Consider the following 26,062-nt stretch of genomic DNA (forward strand, 5'->3'; position numbering starts at 1 on the left):
TTGTTGGTGTTACATCCATTGTTTCACCTAGTTAGTTCCCTTCTATTGACTTTTGACTTTTCCTTTTTATTTACTTATCTATTTTCTAAATTTTCCTTATTTATTATTCGTATTCCCCCTTTTTTTTTTTTTTTGAAAGTCAATTTAAATTAACTTAATTATTTAACTCTAATCAATGCTAATTTAATGCTCGGCTAAATTTAGCTTAGATGCAGCTAATTATTGGATTGGATATTGTCAATGCTAATGTTAAGGTTAGCCTATGTTAGCTTTGAAAGCTTATGCTCTAGGTTGTTTTTTTTTTTTTTTTTTTTTTTTTAATTGAACCAATGTTAATTCAATGTTAGGCTAATTTAGCTTTTTGACTTCTAACCAATGCCAATTGCTGTTAGCTTCCTAGCTGTTGCTAATAAATGCTAACCTATTGCTAATTAAGATTTAAACCAATATTTGCCTTATTGCTATTGCTAATCAATGCTAATTGTCTTTCTGATCAATGCTAATTATGGCTAACGAAATGCTAACAAATGCTACTAATGCTAACCAATGCTAACTATTGCTAATTAATGCTACTTATTGCTAATCAATACTAGCTTCCTTGTTGACCAATGCTAATTGAATGCTAATTATGCTATTCAACGCTAGTGATTGCTAATCAATGCTAGTTATTGCTAATCAATACTAATTATTGCTAATCAACGCTAATCAATGCTAAACAATGCTAGTTATTGCTAATCAATACTTGCTGTATTGCTAATGCTACCCAATGTTAATTTATTGCTAATCGAAAGCTCAGTTAATGCTTACTCTGTTTGAAGTGACTCAGGCTAAAGGCGTTGCCCCAACTTTTGCTCACATCCGGATGCTTCCGATCCAATCCACACACAATGTCCTCCACCATTCCAGATGATCCAATGTACGTCACAGCTACGTCAATTCTGACCAATGAAATAAAATTATTATTTTTTTTTTTTTTTTTTTTTTGACCAATGAAATCTGAACACACCTCTAAATCTATCTCCAATGAAACACGTCTGAGACACGTAACTACTAACCAATAAAATATGAACACACCTCTAAGCCTGCCTCCAATGAACCACGTGAATTTCTAACCAACCAAATATGAACACACCATTACATCTACTTCCTAGACTGTTATTAACTCCTCCCAAGCATAACAATTGAACCAGACATAACAATTGAACCACACCCCAACTCAAAATGGCGTTTGTCACACTTTTTGTTACAAGTTGAGAAAAAGGAGGAAATACAAACTTTCAGCTGGACAGAGAAGAAATACAATTTAACACAGAAATAACAGTTGCACTATTCTTCACCTCGAAATGGCATTTGTTAAGAAAGAGAAAGAAATACAATTTAACACGCTGTGGACAGGGAAACTACAAATCAAAAGATACAGAAACAATGCATAAGCGAAAAACTTTCTTTATCAGGAATGTCACATTCAACTTGACTAGAGACAGAAACTCTCCTCTAGAATTGCGAAACCCTCATTACTCGACTGATAACAACTCCGCAATTAGCACATTACCTAAAGAAAACTAATAATTATTACAGTTCAACCATAAATTGCCCCTGGAAGACACAAGGAAAGAAAATGTGATCACACACGAACATTTGCAGCAGCAGAAAACTGTCAAGGACAGAGCACGCTCCTTCACACCAGCCTCGTGAACGCGCAGCACTCTCTGTCCCCCTGAAAGCCAAAACACCTTCACTCGCCTGTTGAGAATAGAACTTTAGAAACTTAACACCAATCACAGCAGTATTCAATAATTCAATAATAACAAGATGCACGCAACGAAAATACAGAATCTTAAAGAAATAAACACACAGCGTTTAAAAATCACAGCACATTACTGCAACAACTTCTTATCTCCCCAAGTTATTAATGTGGCAACTATAACAATTAAGCAAATTATAACAATGAAGCAAATTATAACAATGAAGCAAATCTGAGTTTAACTTAAAATGCTACGAATACTCAAAAGTCAAGGGATGATATGAGTCAGAACCTTTTTTCTTTTCTTCTCTTTCTTGATTCACACAAACCAGCAGGACTCCACACACATTGACACACACATTGACAGACAAACAGAGACCGGTCCCACGCACCCACACCAAGTCAGTCGATCAAAGTTTTGTCAGTCACCGTTCAAATCTTCACAGTTTTAAATTATCAATTTCTTTCATTTAGACTTTTAATTTTTCAGGAGATGTGGGTGTCGGCAATATATGGAATACAAAATGTGTTTTCCCTACAAGCCTTGTGATATGGTTTCTTGACCAAAGCAACAGATGCTGACGTGTATTTATCAGCTTCGCTGTGACCTCTCAATAATAATCTCCTGTGGCCAATTTCATAAACGAATTTGAATTTTCTTCTCAAAATGTCTTTATACTGAGGTCTCGGATAACTCCAAAGAGTTCTAAGCAGATATATAAAATGATATAAACATATATACTTAAAATGTGCCCGTATAGAACTGGAATTGACTTTTTCGGAGTTTTCTTGAACTGCTCTTTTGATTCCACCTTCAAACTTTTATGTTCGCAAGTCAATCAATTACCAGCATTCGTCTACTCCTTGACTAGTGAGAATAATTTTCACATATATTAATGACTAATGCGAACCATAGTCCCACGGTAGCCCGAACCCCCCATGCATAAAAGGTCGGCCGTTGGCTCTATGACATCACTATGAACGAGTGATTTCCACTCTGCCCGCTCTAAAAGCGTATCCACTATTCCAGTTTAAACTCATCGATTTATTCCCTGCCCGAGCATTAGCGACTAGTCTTCCTTAATTACAAAAATACAACAACACAAGCCAGACCAACTGACCACAGCTGTCTGCTTTACAACTCACATCAGCTGCTGTTTACCCAATTTTTATCCCAATTCACACATATGGCTCCTCTTGGCCCAAAATTTCCCAAACAATTTCAACAGCCCCCCTGCGCAGAGGAAAGCAATGGAAGAGCTTACCGAATACAGGATCCGTCTCTCTCCTGTGTTCTTTTAAATTTGGGGAAGCCGGAAGAAGCCGTCAGCTGTGCTCCACTAACCAAGATTAACTGCGTAATGGTAGGAACAAAATCCCACCTGCCGGCTTGTTACAGCTGATGTCGGTTGTCGGGGCACGGAGGACACGCTCCGCCGGGATCCAGATGCAAACTCTCACGAATTCGGGGTCACCATTATGTTGTGGAGAAATTAGAGTCGAATCCCGCGTTGGTCAGCCGTCCATTGGGGAGTTTATTGAACAAACCGTCACAGCAAATGTGCATACAGAATGTACAAAATGTCCACCGTCTTCATACTGTGAACCAACTTTATACTGGTTTAATCATAACATGCATGCGTCATCCGGACTCAATCTCTTTCTGCGACGCCGAGCGTCTGCCCTAAATGTAAACAGCCCATACTACCTTTTACCCATATTCATATGAACCAGTCAACAAGGCCCAGGATGTAACTAGGCCAGAAGTCATGAGCATGTCATGACATCCTTCTCCCACAAAGACAACCTTTACAGCAATTGTCAGTTCTCTGGGTGAAAGTGCTCTGTTGATGCCAGGGGTCAGAGAAGAATAGCCAGACTGGTTAGATGTAATAGAAAGGCAACATTAACTCCATTAACTTTTTTGATAACTGAGGTATGCATAATGTTGATGAAGATTATCAGTCATCCAGGCCATGGTAATCATAAGAGCTTGAATAAGGGCAACCATCGCTCGATTGTGCCGCTTTGCATTGCTAAACAGAAAGATCAGGCCGTACCTAACCCAACACGCCACCCAGCTCCTGGTGCAGTCTGTGGTCATCTCCCACCTTGACTAGTGCAACGCCTTCCTAACTGGTCTCCTAACTGGTCTCCTAGCCTGTGCTGTGAAACCTCTGCAGATGGTCCAGAATGTGGCAGCGCGTCTGGTCTTCAATCAGCCTAAAAGAGCACACGTCACGCCTCCGTTCATTGAGCTCCACTGGCTACCCTTAGCCGCCCGCATCAAATTCAAGTCACTGATGTTAGCCTACAAAGTCCTAAATGGAACGGCTCCCATCTTCTTGAATGCTCTTGCAAAGGCTTACGTCACAACTCGGTCACTCCAGTCGTCATAGGATTGTCGTCTAGCAGTGCCTACACCACGCTGAAGACAATCCAGACTCTTTTCATGGGTCGTTCCACGATGGTGGAATAACCTACTGAGCGCTACCAGAACAGGCCTACGAGGCCCTGTCTATCTTCAAGAAACTCTTGACCCAGCTCTTCAGAGAGCATCTCCTATCCTAGCACTTACCCTGTACTTCCCTACCCCCTCTACTGCACTTTATCTTTCTGTACTTCCCTTTATGCCTGCAGTCTATCTCTACCCTATCCCCCTGTCATCTCTGACAGAGTCTGACTGGTGGTTTCCTTCTACGTAGCTTATTGTTAGCTTTGATGTTATATCCTCATTTGTAAGTAGCTTTGGATAAAAGCGTCTGCTAAATGCAGAAACATAAACCAAAGTCCAAAAAAGAAGTCCAGTTGCCCTTATTCAAGCTCTTATAAGGTATGCATAAGAGCATCTCTAAATGCACAACATGTCAAACAGATATCCACAGCAGCAGAACCACCAGGTGTGGTTAAAAGAAAATTGTTCAAATTGTCCTCTCATTCATTGTACTGGGTCAGCCATTAAGTAAAGATGTTCGAAACATCACATGAAACTTTTCCCTAACTGTATAGTGCTCTACTTTTCTGTCACGTGGTACACAAAAAGTAGTGTATTGAAGCTGAACACTAGATCAGTCAATGGACCATGATGCATTGCACCCTCGAGGCAGGAACATTGTGCTAATGCTAGCGAACGCTATCCATTTTCATTTTCTGGCCCTTTCAGAATGCCTGGTAAGTAAATCCTGCTCCTCAGATGAAGAGTTGAGAATTGTTTTATACCTTAGAATGCAAACTTTAGAAAAATTATTTTTAATAAACGCCTATGAAGAAGAACCATGTTTTAAAATTTATAGTAAACATTTTTGGTCATCAAGTAGTCGGCTAATTTTTGAATATTTGTATGCAAGCTGCGATGGGTTCACCATGGCTCTAACAATTCTGTTTTGGCATGTGTGGACAAACATGTTGCTTTATTATTAGTCCATTAAATTGAATTAAATGTGTCCATTGCTGTCCTGGCTTACTAATATACAGTATGTAAGACGATGTCGTGGAGGACCCACCAAACCTTTGTTAAAATAATATCTAGTGTGGAAAAATTTCAGAGTAACATCTTCACAAGGAACTTATTGAGGTTATAGGTCTGTCAGTAAGGGCTGAATAAGTAGTGCATGATTAATGTTAGATTAGAGCTCTGAGGTCAACAGAGCAGTTTCTGCTGGAAGTGCCCAGGTCAGAGTACAAACCCTGGGGTGACCGAGCCTTTTCCCAAAGCTGCCCCCAGGCTCTGGAATAAGCCCCCCGTCCAGCTGCGTCTTATTTCTGACCTGGGCCTCTTCAGATCCAGGCTAAAAACCTACTTATTTAGGATGGCTTTTAATACCCAGTAGTATGATTACACTTTTATCTTAATTTATCTTATTCGATTTTGTTGTATTTTATTGCTTTCACTGTTCTTTTATCGTTTTTATTTGATTTTACTTCTTCTTCTCTTTATTTATTACCTGCTGTAAAGCACTTTGGTACACCGTAAGGATTGTTTATAAAGGGCTGTAAAAATAAAGTACATTTACATTATTGAGAAACAAAAATTACAATTAATGAATTGGAAATAAAACCCTCACACAGCACTTTAAGTTATCCTTCAAAACAAAACCAAACTTTGTCAATAACATTTGAACAGCCCTTTGTTAAATTATTATTACTGACCTCTTCTGGTGTGTGTGTGTGTGTGTGTGTGTGTGTGTGTTGTGTGTTGCAGTTGCGGGCCTTTCTCGCAGAGTATTATCGGGACCACAACATTGAGCTGCTCCGCTTGCTGAACCGGTTGGGCCAACCACTGCCATCCTGGCTTCGTCAGGAGCTCCAGAGTACCAGCTGGAGCTGATGCCACAAGCCCAGCCACATGTAGGCTCAAGCCAACCATTGACTGAAGATTATACTATACTACTTGATCTGGAAGCAACAGTAAAACACATTAAGCTACAATGTTTTGGCTTATGTTACCAGTACTCCGGTTTCATGAAAAAAAAAAGAACTGTATAACATGAAATCTTTGTTAAAGTGTTGCTTCCATATAGATCCAAGTGGACTCCATCCTCCTGACTTGTTGCCAAACTCCTGCGAGCTCCAGGAGGCCTTCAGTCTCAGTCTGTTTAGGATGAGGCTGTACACATGAGCTGAGGGTCCCAAGCTCAAGGTGATGAACAGGTCTGGAACTCTAAAAACGGATGGAACGGCTATGATGTGAGGATTCAAGTTCAGACTGAGATGGGTGTCATATGTATAACAAGACATGGGACCAGCATGCACACTCGTACATCTCATTGCTTCCTAAGAACGATTGTAAAGGTGGGGGGGCAGATGAGAACCAGAACAGCCAGTAGCCTAAAACAAGAGGACACACACGCAGCCCAAACCCCGCTCCACTGTTCACTCCTAAGCGTCAGACACAGAGCCTGCCACTACACTGTCTACTCATTTGGTCAAAGCCAGGCGTGTGCCTCCTTAGAAATCCCAGCCCACATCTTGCCGTTACAGACTGTAACCTCTGTGACTGGCTTGTTGTGTTTGCTGTATTTACATGACAGTGCTCTGCTCAAATGTAACGCCCTTGTGAAACAACACTGTAAAATGTATGAAAATGCTTTTCAAAATGCTCACACAATAACAAGTATTCTGCCCGAAGCTTTTTGCCGTTTTTCCTCATTTTCAAAGTTCTGCTAGTCCATGGGCAGACTCAAAAGATTCAAGGATATATACAGTATTTCCTTTTACTTCTTCCTTCTTTCTGTTCAACTGCACTCAGTCCACAGCTAGGGCTTTGGTGCTTTGACTGCAGACCAGTTTTGCATTTCATGTGAAAATACAATTCAAAACCACTGGGAATTATGCAATCGTTATTCTATAATTAACCCCACATACACACTCCCCCAACCTGCTCCACGGCCAGTTAAAACAAGTCGGTCCCACATCAAGATGATGGTTGCATAAATTATTCACTTTCCCATAATTTAACAAGAATTGAAAACCTTCAAATTGACGTCTGATTAATCCTGCAGGCCGATGCAAACTCCCTGTGGCACATGTGTTAAAGTGCCACAGTGATGTGTAGGCTCTGATCTGTTCTATGAAGATTCCTCACCCAAGGTTTACACTCATACACACACACTCACAAACACAAACACACACTCACACACACACACACACACACACCTACACTCACAAACACACACACACACACACTCACAAACACACACACACTCACAAACACACACACACACTCACACACACACACACACACACACACACACACACACACATCTGTCTACTGTATGATGCTTTGTTCCTCTGAATCTTCATTGGGTTTACTGTTGTCACATACATTTCCAGCTGGATTTAACCAGTAGTGACAGGTCAGTGTAAATACCATTTCTAGATTTTGCACAACAGCTGAAATGCAGGTATGGTTCAGGGTGAGCCTGTAGCACAGAGGATTTTCATTTACTGTGCTAAGGAGGGGTTTTGATTTCTGAATGTTCTCCAGTAGGTCGCCTTCCCTTTTACAACTTTTCTATCCCTGCTTTCAACCTTTATGACATAGAATTTTTTTGAAGATATGCTGTCAATGTCAATACAAGGGTATCAGTGGTTACGTTTTTTTTTTAAATGTGGATGATGTGGAATTAGAATCATTGATGTAAGAATAAAATAGTCAACTGCAAAGTTAGGAATGAAATTAGCTTAAAACAAATGCATTTTAAAGGCCCATCCTAATGGTTTCTTGTTTCACTTCAAAGAAGTTGGAATATCCACAAAAGATAGTAACTATATTTCTAGTATATAACACCCTTTTGATCTTAAATTAACCAGCTCACAATGTTGGAACTATATCATTTCAGAGTCTACTGTGTGATTTTTTATTCATTTTCATTACTCAGTGTGTACGCCATTTTAAAGGTGAAAATTGCTGAATGAACTTCTGATGCTGACCTGATGTGGTTATGAAATATATAGCCCTTTTCTTGTCCTTGATTGGAAATATATTATGATATTGAGGAAAAATGTGGAGAATGAACTGTACTTCCACTCAGCAGTGGTGTGGCTCTGCTGTGGTTACTACAAAGTTGCAAATAGGGACTACATAAAACTTTTGTAGATACATTGGCCTGTGCTTTTTTTTACCATGATGCTTCATGCAGAATACGCCCCAGGCAAAAAAATACATACTTTCCAAATCTAGTATTTAAAACAATGAAAGGGGGGGGATACACAAATGTAATGTCATATGTAGAATGGTTGCTCACATTAACTCTCCTGTGCTCATTTTAATTCATCTCCTCTTTTTTTTTTTTACCTCCTTTCGTAAAGGATGGTCCAGTGTAACACTGGCTGTAGGAGATAATAAAGGAATCATCAAAGCACCTTTCAAAGCAAGCTCATCATGGCTGCCAGGCACCTTAATGATACCCATGACCTTCTTACGGCAAACCTACCATCAGGTGTGTTATACTGTCAGGGCTTCATCTCAGTCAGTAAGGCTGCAACATCCTCCAAAAAAAACAAAGTCATTTGTCTAATATTGTCATATAACCAGCGCAGATTCTAAGCAGACATAACTGTTCTTAGATTCTTGTCACCTAAGGATAGATCCCTCACATATTACAGGACGAGAAGATGGACATGAGAGCCAGTAGAGTGAGCAGTTGGACACTGCTAACTTCTTTTCAGTTTTTGTATTAATGTCAAAAAGGCTACACTGTATTATCTCTAATAAAGTCATAGAGAGGTTGACAATTGCTACAGTTTGTTGCCTACACTCATCTTCCTGTCCCTGACTTCAGTCTTCCTCATCCACAAAGTTGCCAGCAGTTCATCTTGGCAGTTAAGTAAGCCAGCTATTTAGTGTAAAAAAATATGACGCCTTATGAGGTCCTCCCATGTGGTACTTGCTAAATTTAAGGGTTTTATAAGTCAGGCTGGTTTATAATTGAAGTTTAATGATCGTTGCTTTTCCATTCTTGACCAGACTGCCCAAATTTAAACAGGATAACAACAATCAGATATCCTTACTCTGCTCTGTGATTACGCTCAAGCTTTCAAGGGACTTTAGAAAACATGAACTTCAGTGGTAGGCGAAGAAGTCTGTAAAAACACAAATTACTCATAAAACACCTTGAAAAAGAACAAATGTTCATTTAGTTTTTTTAAAAAGCTATTAAGGACCCATTGTTTACTTACTTCTCAAAACAGATTCACAGGAACAAACATAATCCTAAAAGTACCGTTTAAGGTAATTCCTGTTTTTAATGGGTCCCTCTAATGTCCTGATGCTGAACTCCCCAAAAAAGTTCTGATTCATTTTATAAACCAAGTGGAAAATACCAGAGCACAATTTTAGTGATTTGTGCAGATTTTACATTTCCACTTTTGGTTGTCTCTTTAAAGGGATAGTTCACCGAGCACTCCCTAGCCACCTAGCGATAGCTGCACCTGTTACGGTGTTTACTGCTCGGAAGCAGGGGAGTGCTCGGTCTGCTCTTCGGTCTGCACAGTTTGACATTGGACGCATTGATATCAAGGGAGGCAAAAATAGCGCCAAGCGAACTGAGGTCTGACTTTTTCCTGGACAACATTTTGTGATGCAAATGTATTACTCTTTTGAACGGATATTTTTTTGAGAAGCAAAACGCTTTATTTTTTTGACCCCAGCCAACTAGCTGGACTAGCTTCGTGGAACGCAAAACTCAGCTGGAATTCGGCTCACAGGATGCAGCGGGGGGTAAGTCAATGTTCATAAATGATGTTGCTATATGGGATGTCATACAGCTTCATGTCAAAAGAGGCGAACTATCCCTTTAAGTGTTCCAACAGAGCCCCCGTCCACAATTGGAGCATGCATTTTCCCATATGACTTCCTCCTCTTGCATTTTACATATTTTTCCTTCTAGGCTTCTTAAAAATTATTACATTAAAAAAAAATGAATGTCTCTCTGGCCAGACTGTTTTAAACAAAAAAAAACTCATTTGGATCTCTATCTTCAGAACAATCTCCAAACAGTCTCTTTTATATAAAGTTCTGAAGAAAGTCCTCTCTGCATTTATATAATATATTGTAATTGTAACAGTATTTTCAGCTTTGAGTCTTGTTTTAGAGTGCTTTATAGTAAGGCAAGGCAAGTTTATTTGTACAGCACAATTCAATAACAAGGTGATTCAAAGTGCTTTACAGAGACATTAAAACAGAAGAAATAAAATGCAAGATTTAAATTTTAAACAAAAAAGAAAGATATAAGAACAATAAATAAAAACAGTAATTAAAATATGATTAAGTTTTGAACTCAAGCTTCAGATTTGGAGCTTTATTCAAACGCAGCTGAAATACTTAAATACTTAAGTATTTCAGCTTAAACACACTTAGTGTTTCAGCTGATCTGAGGCTTTCTGGGAGTTTGTTCCAGACATGTGGAGCATAGAAGTTGAACGCAGCTTCTCCATGTCTGGTTCTGACTCTGGGAACTGATAGAAGACCGGATCCAGATGACCTGAGGGGTCTGGAAGGTTCATACTGGGTCAGGAGGTCACTGATGTATTCTGGTCCTGGACCATTCAGAGCTTTAGAGACTAGCATCAAAACTTTAAAGTCTATCCTCTGATGGACAGGCAGCCAGTGTAAAGACCTCAGAGCTGCACTGATGTGGTCCACTTCTTTGGTCTTGGTGAGGGCTCGAGCAGCAGAGTTCTGAATGAGCTGCAGTTGTCTAACTGACTTTTTAGGTAGACCTGTAAAGATGCTGTTACAGTAATCAAGCCTACTAAAGATGAATGCATGGACTAGTTTTTCCAGGTCCTGCTGACACATCAGATCTTTTAACCTTGATATATTCTTAAGGTGATAGTAGGCTGACTTTGTTACTGCCTTAATGTGTTTTTCCAAATTTAGGTCTGAGTCCATCACTACACCCAGATTTCTGGCCTGGTCTGGTAGTTTCTAGGTGTATAGATTGAAGCTCTGTGGTGACCTGTAATCGTTTCTCTTTGGCTCCAAAGACAATTACCTCAGTTTTGTTTTTGTTTAGCTGGAGAAAGTTGTGGCACATCCAGTCATTAATCTCCTCAATGCATTTACCAAGAGCCTGTACAGGGCCTCGGTCTCCTGGTGACATTGTAATATATATCTGCATGTCATCTGCATAGCTATGGTAGTTTATTTTGTTGTTTTTTATAATCTGTGCCAGTGGGAGAGTGTAGATGTTAAACAGAAAAAGTCCCAGGATGGAACCTTTGGGAAGTCCACATGTGATTCTTGTCTGCTCAGATGTAAAGTTGCCTATTGACACAAAGTACTTCCTGTTCTCTAAGTATTTTTTTAACCAGTTTAGTACAGTTCTGAAAAGACCCGCCCAGTTCTCCAGTCATTTGAGTAATATATTGTGGTCAACTGTATCAAATGCAGCACTGAGATCCAGTAAAACTAAGACTGACATTTTTCCACCGTCTGTATTCAGACATATGTCATTAAACACTTTGGTCAGAGCAGTCTCAGTGCTGTGGTGCTGTCTGAAACCTGACTGGAAGGTATCATAGCAGTTATTTTGTGTTAAAAAGTAATTAAGCTGTTGAAAAACCGTTTTTTCAATGATCTTACTTAAAAATTCTGAAAATTTGAGGTGGGCCTGTAGTTGTTCATTTGTGTCTTGTCAAGGTTATCCTTTTTCAGCAGAGGTTTAATTACAGCTGTTTTTAGTGGCTCTGGAAACACCTGACATCAAGGACAAGTTCACGATCAGTAACAAGTCTGACTCCAAAATCTTTGAGACCCTTTTGAAAAAAGCTGTTGGCAGGATGTCTCAGCAGCAAGAGGAGGAGTTCAGTTGACGTAAGATGTCCTCCAGGTCTTTGCTTTTAATGGGCTGACACTGTCATGGTGTTGTTACGACCCAGCTCAGCCGGGAGGGGGTGTAACATTAAAGAAAATAAAAAACAAAAATAGTAATTAAAATACACAGATGTTTTAAAGGTAAAAGTAGTGAAGTGTTTATTGTTTAGTTTTTTTCTTCTTCTTCTTTCGTTGAACTAAAGCTGAAATTTTACAAAAATCCACAAAAGAGGGTCTTAAAACAATACCCTAAATAAAACAAAAACTCCAAAACAAATGATTACATCTTAAAGTTGGAGAGGTAATTCAAAACTAAAACAAAATCAAACAAACCAAGAGGCTTCAAAAAACAGTTTTAGTCAATATAACACAAAACCGAAACTCAGGACTCTTCAAAAACAATCTAGCTACATACAGGTTCTAGTAGCGCCTTCAGAACATACAAAAAACATAAGGAAAAGTCACAGTCCAGCACAAGCTAATAAAGCTATACAAACAAACAAACTCACTCCCAGCAAGCTGTTCAAACAAAGGAACACAGCCACGCCTTCTGGTAGGAAGTGGTTTAAATAGGGAGGCCTCTTCAGTGATTGATGGAGTCATCAAGGTGAAGAACCAATCAGAGCAGGAGTAGGCCCCAACCAGGAAGTACCAGGAGTAGAGCTGCATCCAGTTCCCTCAGTGGAGACAGCAGGCAGGAACCTACACTTATACAGAAAAAAGGCCACTGGCCGGTGGAGACGGTACATATGCTGAACCTGCTGCTGATGCACCAACAGCTTGTCTAATATTTTGGATTTTGTCTGTGAAGAATTTGGCAAAGTCATTGCAGGCCATGGTGGAATGAAGTTCAGTTCCACTAACACAGGAGGGTTTGTTAGCCTGTCAGCTGTAGCCAATAAGGCCCGAGCATTAGGACTGTTTTTGGTGATGATGTCAGAGAAGTAGGACTTTCTTGCATTCCTCAGTTGTAAATGATAAGAGTGAAGTTTCTCTTTATAGATGTTATAATGAACCTGGAGATTTGTTTTTCTCCATCTGCGCTCAGCTTTCCGACACTCTCTTTTCCCATTTTTCACCAGTGTGGAATTTGGCCATGGAGACTTCTTCCTTCCAGAGATAACCTTCACCTTAATGGGAGCAATAGCATCCATAACATTTAACATTTTAGCACTGAAGCTACTGACGAGCTCATTGACTGAACCCCCGGACAGGGCAGGTGTTAAAGAGAAGACCTGGTTAAAGATCTCACTACTGTTTTCAGTTCTACACCGTTTTGAGATCACTGCTGCTGAGACATTTGTGTGCAGTGAAATCGTTCTCTCAAAGAAAACACAGGAATGATCCGACAGGCCCACATCAAACACAGTAACCTTTGAAATGCTCAGACCCTCAGAGATCAGTAAGTCTAGAGTGCGCCCCCTATTGTGCGTGGCCTCTGTTACATGCTGAGTCAGCCCAAAGTTGTCCAGAGTGTTACTCAGGTCTTTAGTCCCTTTGTCCTGAGGGCTGTCCACATGGATGTTAAAATCACCAACAATAATTACAGTCAGAGTCAACACAGATCATAGAGAGCAGTTCACTGAGGTCATCAAAAAAGTCTGCACAGTATTTGGGGGGCCTGTAAACATTCAGAAACAGGACTCTGGATGAGGCCTTCAGCTGTACATCCACATATTCAAAGGACTGAAAACTTCCAGGAGATAACTGCTTCCATTGAAATGATTCATTAAATAAGACTGCCCCCCCTCCTCCTCTCCTGCTCACTCTGGCCTCGCTGATAAAGCAGTAACCAGGAGGGGTCGACTCAATGAGAGCAGAAGCACTGTTATTTTGGTCTAACCAAGTTTCAGTTAAAAACATAAAGTCCAGGGTGTGCTCAGTGATAAAATCATTCATTAAAAATGTTTTACCAGCTAAAGACCTAACATTTAATAAAGCCAACTTAAGTGTTTTAGAGGTATTATTTGCCCCCTGGTGTTTGGGAGCAGTCTGTGGCACACAAGGTATGTTTACTTTATTTAAAGATCTTTCAGAGTAAAACTGTGTTCTGACTGGGCCAAATTTCTCCTTCTGTCACCTAAAGTACAGAAAGGTTAAAACCTTCTAACAAACAGGGTCCCAGCTGTCATAACCCTCACAGCCCGGACCCTCTACACATCACACATCAGACTGCCGGACCCTCTATACATCACACATCAGACTGCTGGACCCTCCACACATCAGACTGCTGGACCCTCCACACATCAGACTGCCGGACCCTCCACACATCACACATCAGACTGCGGAGACAGAACATGATGGCGGCGTGGATGGACAGTAGGGTGGGGGGCTGGGCGCCGCGGCTTCGGCTGCTCTGCTAGGGGAGGGGCTCGGTGGCGAACCTTTGGCCGCTCTGGTGGGGGGTTTATGGGGGACGAAAAGGGATTGGGCTGGGGGGGCAGATCTGAGCCCAGCGTCTGCTCAGTGAATTTCAGGTGAGGGGAGGAGGGAGAAAGGGAGGGGTGAGGAGCGCCATGACCTGTACGGGTTTTGGGGGCCTGGGGAAGCTTCTGGGCCCTGGTCCTGGTCATTGGTGCAGTCCAGAGGGTTGGGGGCAAATAAGGACCCCTCTTCTTGCCTCTGATGTCTCTTCTTTCCGAGGCTCTTCCCGGGTTGGGGCAGATGGAGTTCCTCCTCAAGGTTTCTGCTGGGCTTTGTTTGTTCCTCTGTGAGATGACTCCTGGTTTATCTCAGTCTTGGCACCGAGCACAGATGGAGGACGTAGGAAGTCAAATAAGTTGGAGGTGAACAGTTTCATCCCTGACTTGTTCAAATTAAGAGATTTTAACGTTACGTTACGGTCATTTTGCAAACGCTTTTAACCAAAGCGACTTACAATAAGTGCGTTCAACATCGGTAGGCAAAAGAACTTCAGGTCACAAGAAATCATAAGTGCATTTCCTTCCAACACCAAACAGCTAAGAGCATAACTAGTGCTAGAGTAAGTGCGATCAGTCAGGTACCTAGACAGATGGGAAGACAATTTAGAAAACAAAGACAATTTAGGAAACAAATAAGTGCGTAAGGAACTAGGACGGAGCAGGTGATGTCCTAAGAGGGCGGATCTGGGTAGTGTTTCCTGAAGAGATGGGTTTTCAGCCTGCGGCGAAAGATGGGCAGCGACTCAGCTGTCCTGATATCAGTCGGGAGATCGTTCCACCATCGGGGTGCCAGAACAGAGAAAAGCCGTGACCGTGTCGATCGTGCGCTCTTTAATTAAGAGATATCTCTGGTTAAGGTGACCAATGACCTACTGCTGAGTGCAGATAGCCAAGCCTGCTCAATTTGAGTTCTTTTAGATTTAAGTGCTGTCGTTGATACTGTTGACCACAACAGTCATTTGCTTCCAAAGATTTGTTTCAAAATGTCACTAATGCAGTTCACATTCCGGTCACCTGGTCCGATCACAAGCCTGTTTATTGCTTCCATTAAGCCTGCTCCATCTAAAGCTCCGAGGTGGCGTTTTAATACTTCGCTACTTAAAAATGAAGCTTAGAAATTACAGTTTGAAATTGGTTTTCGAGAGTTTTTGAAGTTTAATAAGGGTTCGGTTGCTGATCCTAGGACTCTGTGGAATGCGGTGAAGGGCTATGTGAGAAGCAACTCTGAAGTCACAATATGCTGCGCTGGATGCCACCCTCCAGCATACCTATACTGAGGCAGTCTCCCTTCAAAAGGAGCTGGTAAAAAAAGAAATCAACTCTATTCTTAAATGGAGTTCCGAATTTCTTATTCATAGAACCAGGCAGAAATATTATTTCCATGCTGCAAGGCCCATCCACTTGTTGGCCCTGAGACTTCGCACTAGTTAACACTTCTCAGATATATTTAGCATTAAGTCAAAGGAGGGGGTTGTTCTGACCGATCCTTTGGGTATAATCTCCACCTGGAGATTGTTTTATATAGAATTGTATAGCTCTGAAACCGTCAAGGTTAACCCTACATATGATAGCTACCTAAATAACATTTGTTTAGAGCAGCTCTCGGAAAAGGAATCTGAAATGTTGGATGCGCCTATTACATTGGAGGAGATCGAGCAGGCTTTAAAGGATATGCGTAAGGGCAAATCGCCGGGTCTGGATGGAATTCCACCGGAGTTTTACCTCGCTTTTTGGCCTCTGTTTGGTCCCTTACTTTATGATATGATTCAGTATTCAATACAAGAGGGCTCATTTCTACGAGATGTGAACATTGCACTGATCTTCTTGCTTTTGAAAAATGTGCTAGCTAGTGGAATGTGCTAGCGATCGACCCCTTTCACTGCTGAATGCAGACCTTAAGATTTATGCTAAAGTGTTGGCCCATCGCCTTCAGGGCTATATGTTGAAGTTGGTACACTGCGACCAGACAAGTTTCATAAGAACCAGACTAACTTTGGACAATGTAAGAATGCTGCTACATATCCTAGATGGCACGCGCAATCTTGACTCTCCTGCTGCGGTTCTATCGCTAGACGCAATGAAGGCTTTCGACAGGCTGGAATGGCCGTTCTTGTGGTCGGTACTGGAAGCTATGGGCTTTGGCTGCTCTAATCTCTTTGACGTTGCAAGGGGGTCCAGACAGGGCTGCCCCTTAAGCCCACTGCTATTTGCACTCTCCCTCGAACCGCTTGCCCAGACAATTCGACAATCGCCTCTTTTGTCTCCGATCTCAATCAACGGAACACGTCATCACATTTCATTGTATGCTGACGATGCGACGCAATCTATTCCTCGAATACTTGTTATTTTTTGACAGATTTAGTGAGTTATCTGGTTTTCGAATAAATTGGCAGAATTCCGCCCTGTTGCCCCTGAACAACGCAATGGCCTGTGCACCCGTCCCTCCAAGTATTCCAGTGGTCAAACATTTTATGTACCTGGGCGTTGAGATCTTTTCAACAACCAGCACTACTGCAAAGAATAATTTTGAAAATGCCCTTAATACAATCACTACAGACCTAAACAGATGGGCCTCACTTCCCAATTCTTTGCGTAGCCGAGTCTCCATTATTAAAATGAATATTCTCCCCAGAGTTAACTTTATAAGCTTGATGCTTCCTCTCCCGCCTCCTGCACAGTATTGGAGCAAGATACAGACTGCAGTGACTAAATGTGTCTGGCAAGGAAAACGCCCTCGTATAAGGCTCACCACGATGCAACGAGATAGACTGACAGGTGGGCAATTGTTGCCGAACTTTAAGTTTTATTATTGGGCCTTTACTCTTAGACCTTTAATAACCTGGTTTGAGCCTAGTGCCGCAGTGTCTTGGCGGGCTGTAGAAGAGAGTTTTGTACATCCATACTCTCTTCAAGACTTCCTGTATTCTAACGTGCCTTTAGCACAACGCAGAGAAACGTACGGCCCAGTAGTCTGTCAGATGATTGCTGTCTGGAGGGCTATAGAGAAGATGAGTAGGTTCCCCTCTGAGTGGCATCCTCGTTCATCTATATTTGATAACTCTTGATCGGTGGTCGCCCCATACAATATCATAATGTTAAATTCTGTTGTCTGCTTTGTTTATTTCTTTTCCATTCCATCATATTATTATTAGAGTTAAATTGCTCGATGAACGTGTGTATACAAGATCCGATGACTGCATGAGGTACACACATTCTCACCACAACATTTTCCAGAGTAATTCCCAGTTTTTGTACAGGGAAGCACATACAGGTTTTTTTTGTAAAAATGGTTTATGCATCTGGTCCCTGGACTACAAGAATTCATATGCTGCAGGATCAATAGGTGTTCTTACAGTTTCTTAATTTCTACATCAAACTCTATGTCCATAAAAGAAAAAAAAAGCAAACCATAAAGTGTGAAACTGACTGAAGCTGAGTCAGCTGTAAACATAAAAAGCCTCATCCTCATGTTTGTCTGTCTCATTGCTGCCTGAAAATAAACATGCACATACACCCATTGAGTATTACAGTTTCCATAGCAACAGTGATCTTGATAGGGAGTTGTTGGTGTGGGGGTGAAGGTGGGAAGGAGACTGAGTGAGAGAAAGAGTGAGGATAAAGCACCAAAGGTGTTGAAATTGGAACAATGTGTGTATGTGAGTGAATATTAAAAAGAATAGACACACGAGTAGTTCTGTTGTTTTATGCTAGTGTAAACAGTTCAGTCACACATCTCCCCTGCTTCCATCTTTCCAGGTGGTGGGACAATGACGTCAGCTTCCTGACTATCGCCTCTCATTATCATTGCCCCTCCCCCTCATTGGTCTTCTTCTACAGCTGAATAAACCGGCCACTAACCGGCATAACTCCAGAGAAGGGATTTGAAGATTGCTTCCTTACATTTGTAATCTGATGTAAGAGAGGATTATCTCATGGTCTCTTCCATTTTATCTTGACGAGGGATGCTACTCAAAAGATAGAATAAAAAGGCAGGGAGAGACCAGAGAGGGATCACAGGCAGCTTAGTGAATAGAGCAAAAGATAGAGAGAAGGAGAGGGGTCACTGGCAAATGAGACAGGGGGAAGATATCTGTTTTCTTAGAGCACTACTTTACCCATCGCCTGACAAATGCAAAAAGAAGACAGTAAGGACAGGATAGAGTCTCCAGTTCAGGTGGATTGCTATGAAAGGTAAGCCAGTGGATGAAAATGTTCAAACCTATTTTTCTTCAGAGAAATGTGCTCTCTTAACCTTGTTATTACTTCTGTTTACGTCACTTCTTATTACGTCTGTTCATACAAGATTGGTGTATATGTATCTGTTAAATGTTGATGGGTGTGTCTCTGTTTTTGCACACCATTATCATAGTCAATGTGATGTTAAAGTGTATGGTCTGGTCCATGAGGGTTCAGCCCAAGGTATATTCAGCAACTAAAGATGGCCTGTCACAATTTGGTGAATATGAATATGAACTGCCGCTGACTTGTTGCTGTCAGGAACCTTCTCTTATAATGATTGATAACACGTTGTCCGGTCAGTTCTTCAAATTATACGAATGCAGTAATACTATTACTATTTCTAAAGTAAAATTTTGCTGAAATGGAAATACTACTTAGTCATATATCTTTCTGAGAGCGAGATGAGAAGGATGAATATAAGCCTCAGATCTGACGTGGTCACACAAAGCTGGAATCAATTAGTCAATAAGTAAGCTTTTCAAAGATGAGGCAGTTTACCATTGCACTATTCTCACCAATTATCACTTTAAATCTCCACACCTAAATTAACCTTTAAAGATTACAGATGTAATCACATCCTGAGACTACATCCATATAAACAATTTATCCAACACTCAAGTAAATCTGAAGCAAATTTTAAAACCTTGATTGTTACATAACTGAAATAAACAAGGTGAACGCTGAACATGAAGGCATTAATAAAACTCAACGATTCAATTCAGAATCAGAATCGCTTTTTATTGCCAGGTATGTGGACACACACGAGGAATTTGACTCCGGTTACACTTCACTCTCTTTAGTGCAACAAGTACAAAAATAGACAAAAAATAGACATAGAACAAGACTAAAGTAGAAGTGCAAATTGGTGCATGGTGCAAGGATGATACACTGAAGTCCAGTTTTTGCTGTTTAACACAGAGACAGCCTGAGGGAAGAAACTGTTCCTGTGTCTTGTTGTTTTGGCGTACAGAGTTCTGTAGCGCCTTGCAGAAGGGAGGAGTTTAAACAGTTTGTGTCCAGGGTGTGATGGGTCTGCAGAGATGTTACCTGCCCGTTTCCTGACTCTGGACAGGTACAGGTCCTGGATGGAGGGCAGGCTGACACCAATAATCTTCTCTGCAGACCTTATTGTCCGTTGCAGTCTGTTTTTTTCCTGTTTGGTGGTTGATCCGAACCAAACGGTGATGGATGAACAGAGAACAGACTGAACAATGGCGGTGTAAAACTGGATCAGCAGCTCCTTAGGTAGGTTGAGCTTCCTGAGCTGCCGCAGGAAGTACAACCTCTGCTGGGCCTTTTTGATGATGGTGACTGTTGGTCTCCCACTTCAGGTCCTGAGAGATTGTGGAGCCCAGAAACCTGAAGGATTTCACAGCAGACACTGCGTTGTTGGTGATGGTGATGGGTGGCAGAGTGGGGGGGCTTCTCTTAAAATCCACTGTCATCTCCACTGTTTTTAGCGTGTTCAGCTCCAGATTGTTCTGACCACACCAGCAGACCAGCCGTTCAACCTCCCGTCTGTATGCAGACTCGTCACCGTTCCGGATGAGGCCGATGACCGTTGTTTCATCTGCAAACTTCAGGAGTTTAACAGACGGGTCTCTGAGGTGCAGTCGTTGGTGTAAAGGGAGAAGAGCAGTGGGGAGAGCACACACCCCTGGGGGGCGCCGGTGCTGATGGCCCGGGTGCTGGATGTGATGCTCCTCAGCCTCACCTGCTGCTTCCTGTCAGTCAGGAAGTTTGTAATCCACTGACAGGGGGAGGAGGGCACAGTGAGCTCGGTGAGTTTGGTGCGGAGGATGGCTGGGGCGATGGTGTTGAACGCCGAACTGAAGTCCACAAACAGGATCCTGGCGTACGTCCCTGCAGAGTCGAGGTGTTGCAGGATGTAGTGCAGTCCCATGTTAACGGCATCATCCGCTGACCTGTTCGCTCGGTAGGCGAACTGCAGGGGGTCCAGCAGGGGGTGTGTGATGTCCTTCAGGTGCGCCAACACCAGTCTCTCGAAGGACTTCATGACTACAGACGTGAGGGCGACGGGCCTGTAGTCGTTCAGTCCTGTGATGGTGGGTTTCTTGGGGACCGGGATTATTGTGGAGAGTTTGAAGCATGAGGGGACTTCGCACAGCTCCAGGGATTTGTTGAAGATCCGGGTGAAGATGGGGGCCAGTGGTCAGCGCAGACCTTCAAGCAGGAGGGTGACACACCGTCTGGGCCGGGTGCCTTCCTGATCTTCTGTCTGTGAAAGACTGACAGAACATCCTCTTCACAGATCGTGAGTGCTGTTGTGGGGTCAGAGGGGAGAGGTGGCAGAGTGGCAGGTGATGTCAATGGGTCTTTAGTGTCTGGGGGGGGTGGTGTCAAACCTGCAGTAGAACACATTCAGCTCGTCAGCCAGTTGATGGTTCGCTGCAGTGTTGGGGGATGGTCTCCTGTAGTTGGTGATGTTCTCCCGGCCTCTCCACACTGACGCTGGATCGTTGGCTGAAAGGCTGTTTTTAATCTTTTCAGCGTAGCTCCTCTTGCCTGCTTTCACCGCCATTGTCAGCGTGTTTCTGGCCTGGTTGTACAGGACTCTGTCCCCACTTCTGTAGGCCTCCTCCTTGGCCTGACGAAGTTGCCTGAGTTTTGCAGTGAACCGAGGTTTGTTGTTGCTGTATGTGCGGAAGGTTTTGGTGGGCACACACATGTCCTCACAAAAGCTGATGTAAGATGTCACGGTATCAGTCAGTTCATGCAGGTCTGAGGCTGCAGTCTCAAAAACGCTCCAATCAGTGCAGTCAAAGCAGGCTTGTAATTCCACTTTGGCGTTGTTGGTCCATCTCCTCACCGTCTTGACCACAGGCTTAGCAGATTTCAGCTTCTGCCTGTAGGTCGGGATAAGATGAACCATGCAGTGATCAGAGAGTCCCAGGGCTGCACGGGGGACAGAGTGATATGAGTTCTTAAAAACAGTGTAACAGTGGTCCAGAGTCTTTGTGTCCCTGGTGGGACACTTAATATGCTGTTTATATTTTGGCAGTTCGTGGCTGAGGTTTGCTCTGTTAAATATTATATATTCAATTCAGTTTTATTGATATAGTACTAAACCACAACAAATGTCATCTCAAGGTATTAAAAGATCAATTCATTTCAAGTAAATTACAATCCCATTCATTTTAGTATGATCATAATCCAATCAAATCTTCCAAACAAGTCTTCCAACTGAAATAACCTTGAATATGTTTTTTTTATATATATATATATATATACATATATATATATATATATATATATACATATATATATATATATATATATATATATATATATATATATTATGGCATGCCGTTCAGGAAATCAATCTTTGAAAATATGGAATGAACCTTTGAATATATTGAATGAATCCTGAATATATGGAATGAAACTTGACTGAGGTCAGACTTCACGGCAGTGTCTGCGGCCATCTTGTCTAACGTGTGGCTACTGCAGTGTAACCCACACACTAAAAGGGTATGGTCACTAAGAAATGAATGATGCGTGAGTTGTTTTTGATCCTTCACGGCTAGGGTTGCCACCTGTGTCTGACAAAAATCCTGGACATTTTGACCATCGAATCGACCTTTATGTTTGTAAGCAACGGCACCTTTCGCACATCTAACCCAAGATAAAAACCGTCTTCTAAGCGACAGTTGTATAGCTAAAATTAGTAAGAATGACAATTTCTAGTGATTTGTTCAGTTAATTGCTTTATTTAACAGCAGACCTTTATTATTTTGTTATATTTTCAACAGTTTTTAGTTGTGGACACCTGGGGGCACGCACACACTCTCCGTCTCCACCTTACCATTTCTAATGAACCTCCACGGTGCGTGCCCCCACCACCACCACCACCCATGTTATGCTACGTCATTTTTGTAGAGCCAATAAGGCTGTGTATTATGGACGTAGGCACACTTCAATTAAACTGAAATACACATTTTGCGCATCATGTACAAAAATCCGGGACATTCAGTGTCCAGGATTTTTATTTTTATTTTCCTGGACAGACCATGAAAATCCTGGACAGGTGGCAACCCTATTCACGGCACTTGTAGAGACTGCAGGCCCTATCCTCCGCTTGTGTGTGTGACGGACAAGTACGCGGTAGAAAAAAAACAAGCATAACGAGACAGTCCAGCCATGTGAGCGGTGAGATACAAAGTACAGAGGAAATTATAAAGAAAAAAAAGAGAAGAGAGGGAGTGCTGCATGGTGCGATATTGTGTGGTGAACCCACTTCAAAAGGCTTTTTTCGCAGTTGTTACTTTTAACACTCAATTCATCATGGGTAAAAAAGGTACAAAAGCTGAAAACGAGAGCGGACAAAATGGCGGTTTAGCAGCTAGTCAGCAATGAGCCTGTAGAGGATGAAAATTAAGACAACCCGCCTTCAGAAACTGCTCACGGGCATGGAGGAGCGGATTATAACAAGCCTGATGGCACAAATTTCAGCCAAGCACGCCCCCATCGCCAGACATGACCAGACAATCCAAGCTATTGAAACCTCAATGAATGAATTCCAGGGGAGACTAACCACGATAGAGTCCACAGTCGGCAAACTTGTTAAAGTGAACGCACAACTGCAATCGAAGGTGGACGACCTCAAAAACAGGTCAAGAAGGTGCAACTCTCGTATAACAAGCGTACCAGAGGGGACCGAAGGCAACAAACCAACCTCCTTCGTTGAATCCCTCCTGGGAGAAATCTTCGGCCCGACGCCCAACCGTGGCTAGAGCACACAGGCTGGTCATCCAAAGGAGACAAAACGGCGCACCCCGACCCTTCTTAGCCTGCATCCACCATTTTCAGGTGAAGCAGCAAATTATGCAGCTTTCCCGAAAGAAAGGTTATCTGACCTACAGGGGCACGGAGATTCACATTTATGCAGATTACGGCGCTGAGGTGTCCAAGAAGAGAGCCGCCTTCACCCCAATCAAGGCCGAGCTAAGGAGAGCGGGATACCAGTTCAGCCTGCGCTTCCCCGCAAAGCTCCGTGTAATCGCCGAAGGGTTCCGGTACAAGTTCAACACCCCGGCTGAAGCCACCGTGTTTCGAAGAGCAGAGGAGAAAGAACACAGCCTTGAGGGGAACCGGTGCTGAATGTGCATGTGGACGTAGCGCATAACAAGGAAGCTAATGAGCTCACTGCTGTCCTTGAAATGATTGGTATAACTCAGCATGTGACTGAGCCCACCCACAGCAGAGGGCACACTCTAGATGTGCTCATTTCAAGGGGTGTTGTTATTTCAAACGTGGATGTCGTCGATGTTGCTTTATCTGATCATTTCTGTGTTTTCTTCGACCTGTCTGTTATACCCAAACCAGCACCTGGGTCTGCAGTTTTTCGGGGAAGACTCATAAATGACAGAACCGGGACACAGTTTATGGAAATAATTAGGTTTGAGAACACCCCGTGTTCTGATGTTGATGATCTGTTGAACTCTTACACATCAAGTCTCTTAAATGTTTTGGATACCATTGCTCCTGTCAAGGTTAGAAGGGTTCAAAGTAGGTAAAGGGCGCCATGGAGGAAAGAAGAGTCGGTCAGGGCACAAAAAAGGGAGTGCCGGAGAGCCGAGTCAAAGCTCCAGGTTCATTATGAGACTTACAAAGAAAAGCTACGTGTGTTCAACCAGACTTTGCGTAGAACGACTCTTGTGTCCTGTTTGCTACAGTAAACAGATTAACAAACCCTCCAGTTTCACTGCCTTTAGAACTCATTTCTACATCCAAGTGTAATGATTTTGCAATATTCTTTAAGGACAAAGTTCAAGGCATTAAGAATGCAATAATTTCCACAACACAAAGAACTACTCTGCAGCCAGCTGGACACCTAGAGCTGACACATTTCACACCTGTTACTGACAAACAGTCAGAGACCATCTGCAGTCTGAGTTCATCAACGTGCTGCCTTGATGAGTTGCCCACTAGATTCCTAAAGTCTGTGCTGAGCAGTTTGTTACCACAACTCGCTCATCTACATCAACATTGCACGCCTTCGCCCTACTCTCTCCCCCTCAGCTGCCGAAACACTCGTCCATGCCTTCATCACCTCCAGACTCGACTATTGCAATAGCATCCTGTATGGCCTCCCCTCCTCTGCTCTTCAAAAACTGCAATATTTTCAAAACTCGGCCGCCCGATTGCTCACTCACTCCCCCTCCAGAGAACACATCACTCCCATCCTTCAACAACTTCACTGGCTTCCAATAAAACAGCGAATCAACTTCAAGATCCTTCTCATCACCTACAAAGGCCTCAATAACCTTGCACCTCCATACCTTACAAACCTCCTCCACCCCTACTCCCCCACTCGACATCTCCGCTCCTCTGATGCAAACCTCCTCACTCCCATCACCAAGACCAAGTACCGCACCCTTGGGGACAGAGCGTTCTCCATTGCTGCCCTACCCTTTGGAACTCCCTGCCCCCCGCCATCCGGAACTCTGATACACTCCCCTCATTCAAAAGCCAGCTCAAAACCCACCTGTTCAAAATCACCTACAACACCTGATAAAAACCGCTGTCATTAAGCCCCTTCTAAAGAAGAGCAATCTTGATGCCACAGTACTGAACAACTACCGGCCCATATCAAACCTGCCATTCTTAGGCAAAGTCATTGAAAAAGTTGTATACCAACAGCTTAGTGACTTTCTCCTGTCTAACAATGCTTTTGATACTTTCCAATCAGGCTTTAGGCCCCACCACAGCACTGAGACAGCTCTGATCAAGGTGATAAATGACATCCGCCTGAACACAGATGCAAGTAAAGTCACAGTCTTAGTTCTGCTGGACCTGAGTGCTGCCTTTGACACAGTGGACCATGTGCTCTTATTACAGAGGTTAGAAGACTGGGTGGGAATATCTGGTCGTGCTTTAAACTGGTTCAAGTCCTATCTGGAGGACAGGAAATATTTTGTTGAAATTGATAACTGTGTCTCAGACCAAATGGCTATGACCTGTGGAGTTCCCCAGGGGTCAATCCTGGGACCCCTATTGTTCGATCTGTACATGCATCCACTAGGCCAGCTAATACATAGCTATAATGTGTCCTACCACAACTATGTAGATGACACTCAGATCTACATGTCACTGACGGCAGGAGAACACGGACCTGTAGATACATTGTGTCGCTGCATCGAACAGATCAGTGTGTGGATGCAAAACAATTTCCTCCAGCAAAACTCAGACAAAACTGAAATCATTGTCTGTGGCCCACAGAAACAAAGAGAAAGTGTTATCAGTCACCTTGAGACTCTCTCTCTAAAACCTAATAATCAGGTTAGAAATCTCGGGGTAATATTGGACTCAGACCTG

At 42.6% G+C, this 26,062-nt stretch overlaps 1 protein-coding gene across 1 annotated transcript in view; it reads left to right on the forward strand.

The window, feature by feature from the left end:
- The window catches only part of ndst2a (N-deacetylase/N-sulfotransferase (heparan glucosaminyl) 2a), a 56,635-nt gene extending 48,290 nt beyond the window's left edge, over positions 1-8,345 (forward strand). The window contains exon 14 of the mRNA XM_075482575.1: positions 5,946-8,345. Coding sequence (XP_075338690.1) covers positions 5,946-6,071 — 126 coding nt within the window. The 3' untranslated portion in view covers positions 6,072-8,345. The remainder of the gene's footprint in view (positions 1-5,945) is intronic.
- The last annotated feature ends 17,717 nt before the right edge of the window (positions 8,346-26,062 follow it).

The sequence above is a fragment of the Odontesthes bonariensis genome, chromosome 2 (assembly GCF_027942865.1).
Source record: "Odontesthes bonariensis isolate fOdoBon6 chromosome 2, fOdoBon6.hap1, whole genome shotgun sequence".
Classification (NCBI taxonomy): Eukaryota; Metazoa; Chordata; class Actinopteri; order Atheriniformes; family Atherinopsidae; genus Odontesthes; species Odontesthes bonariensis.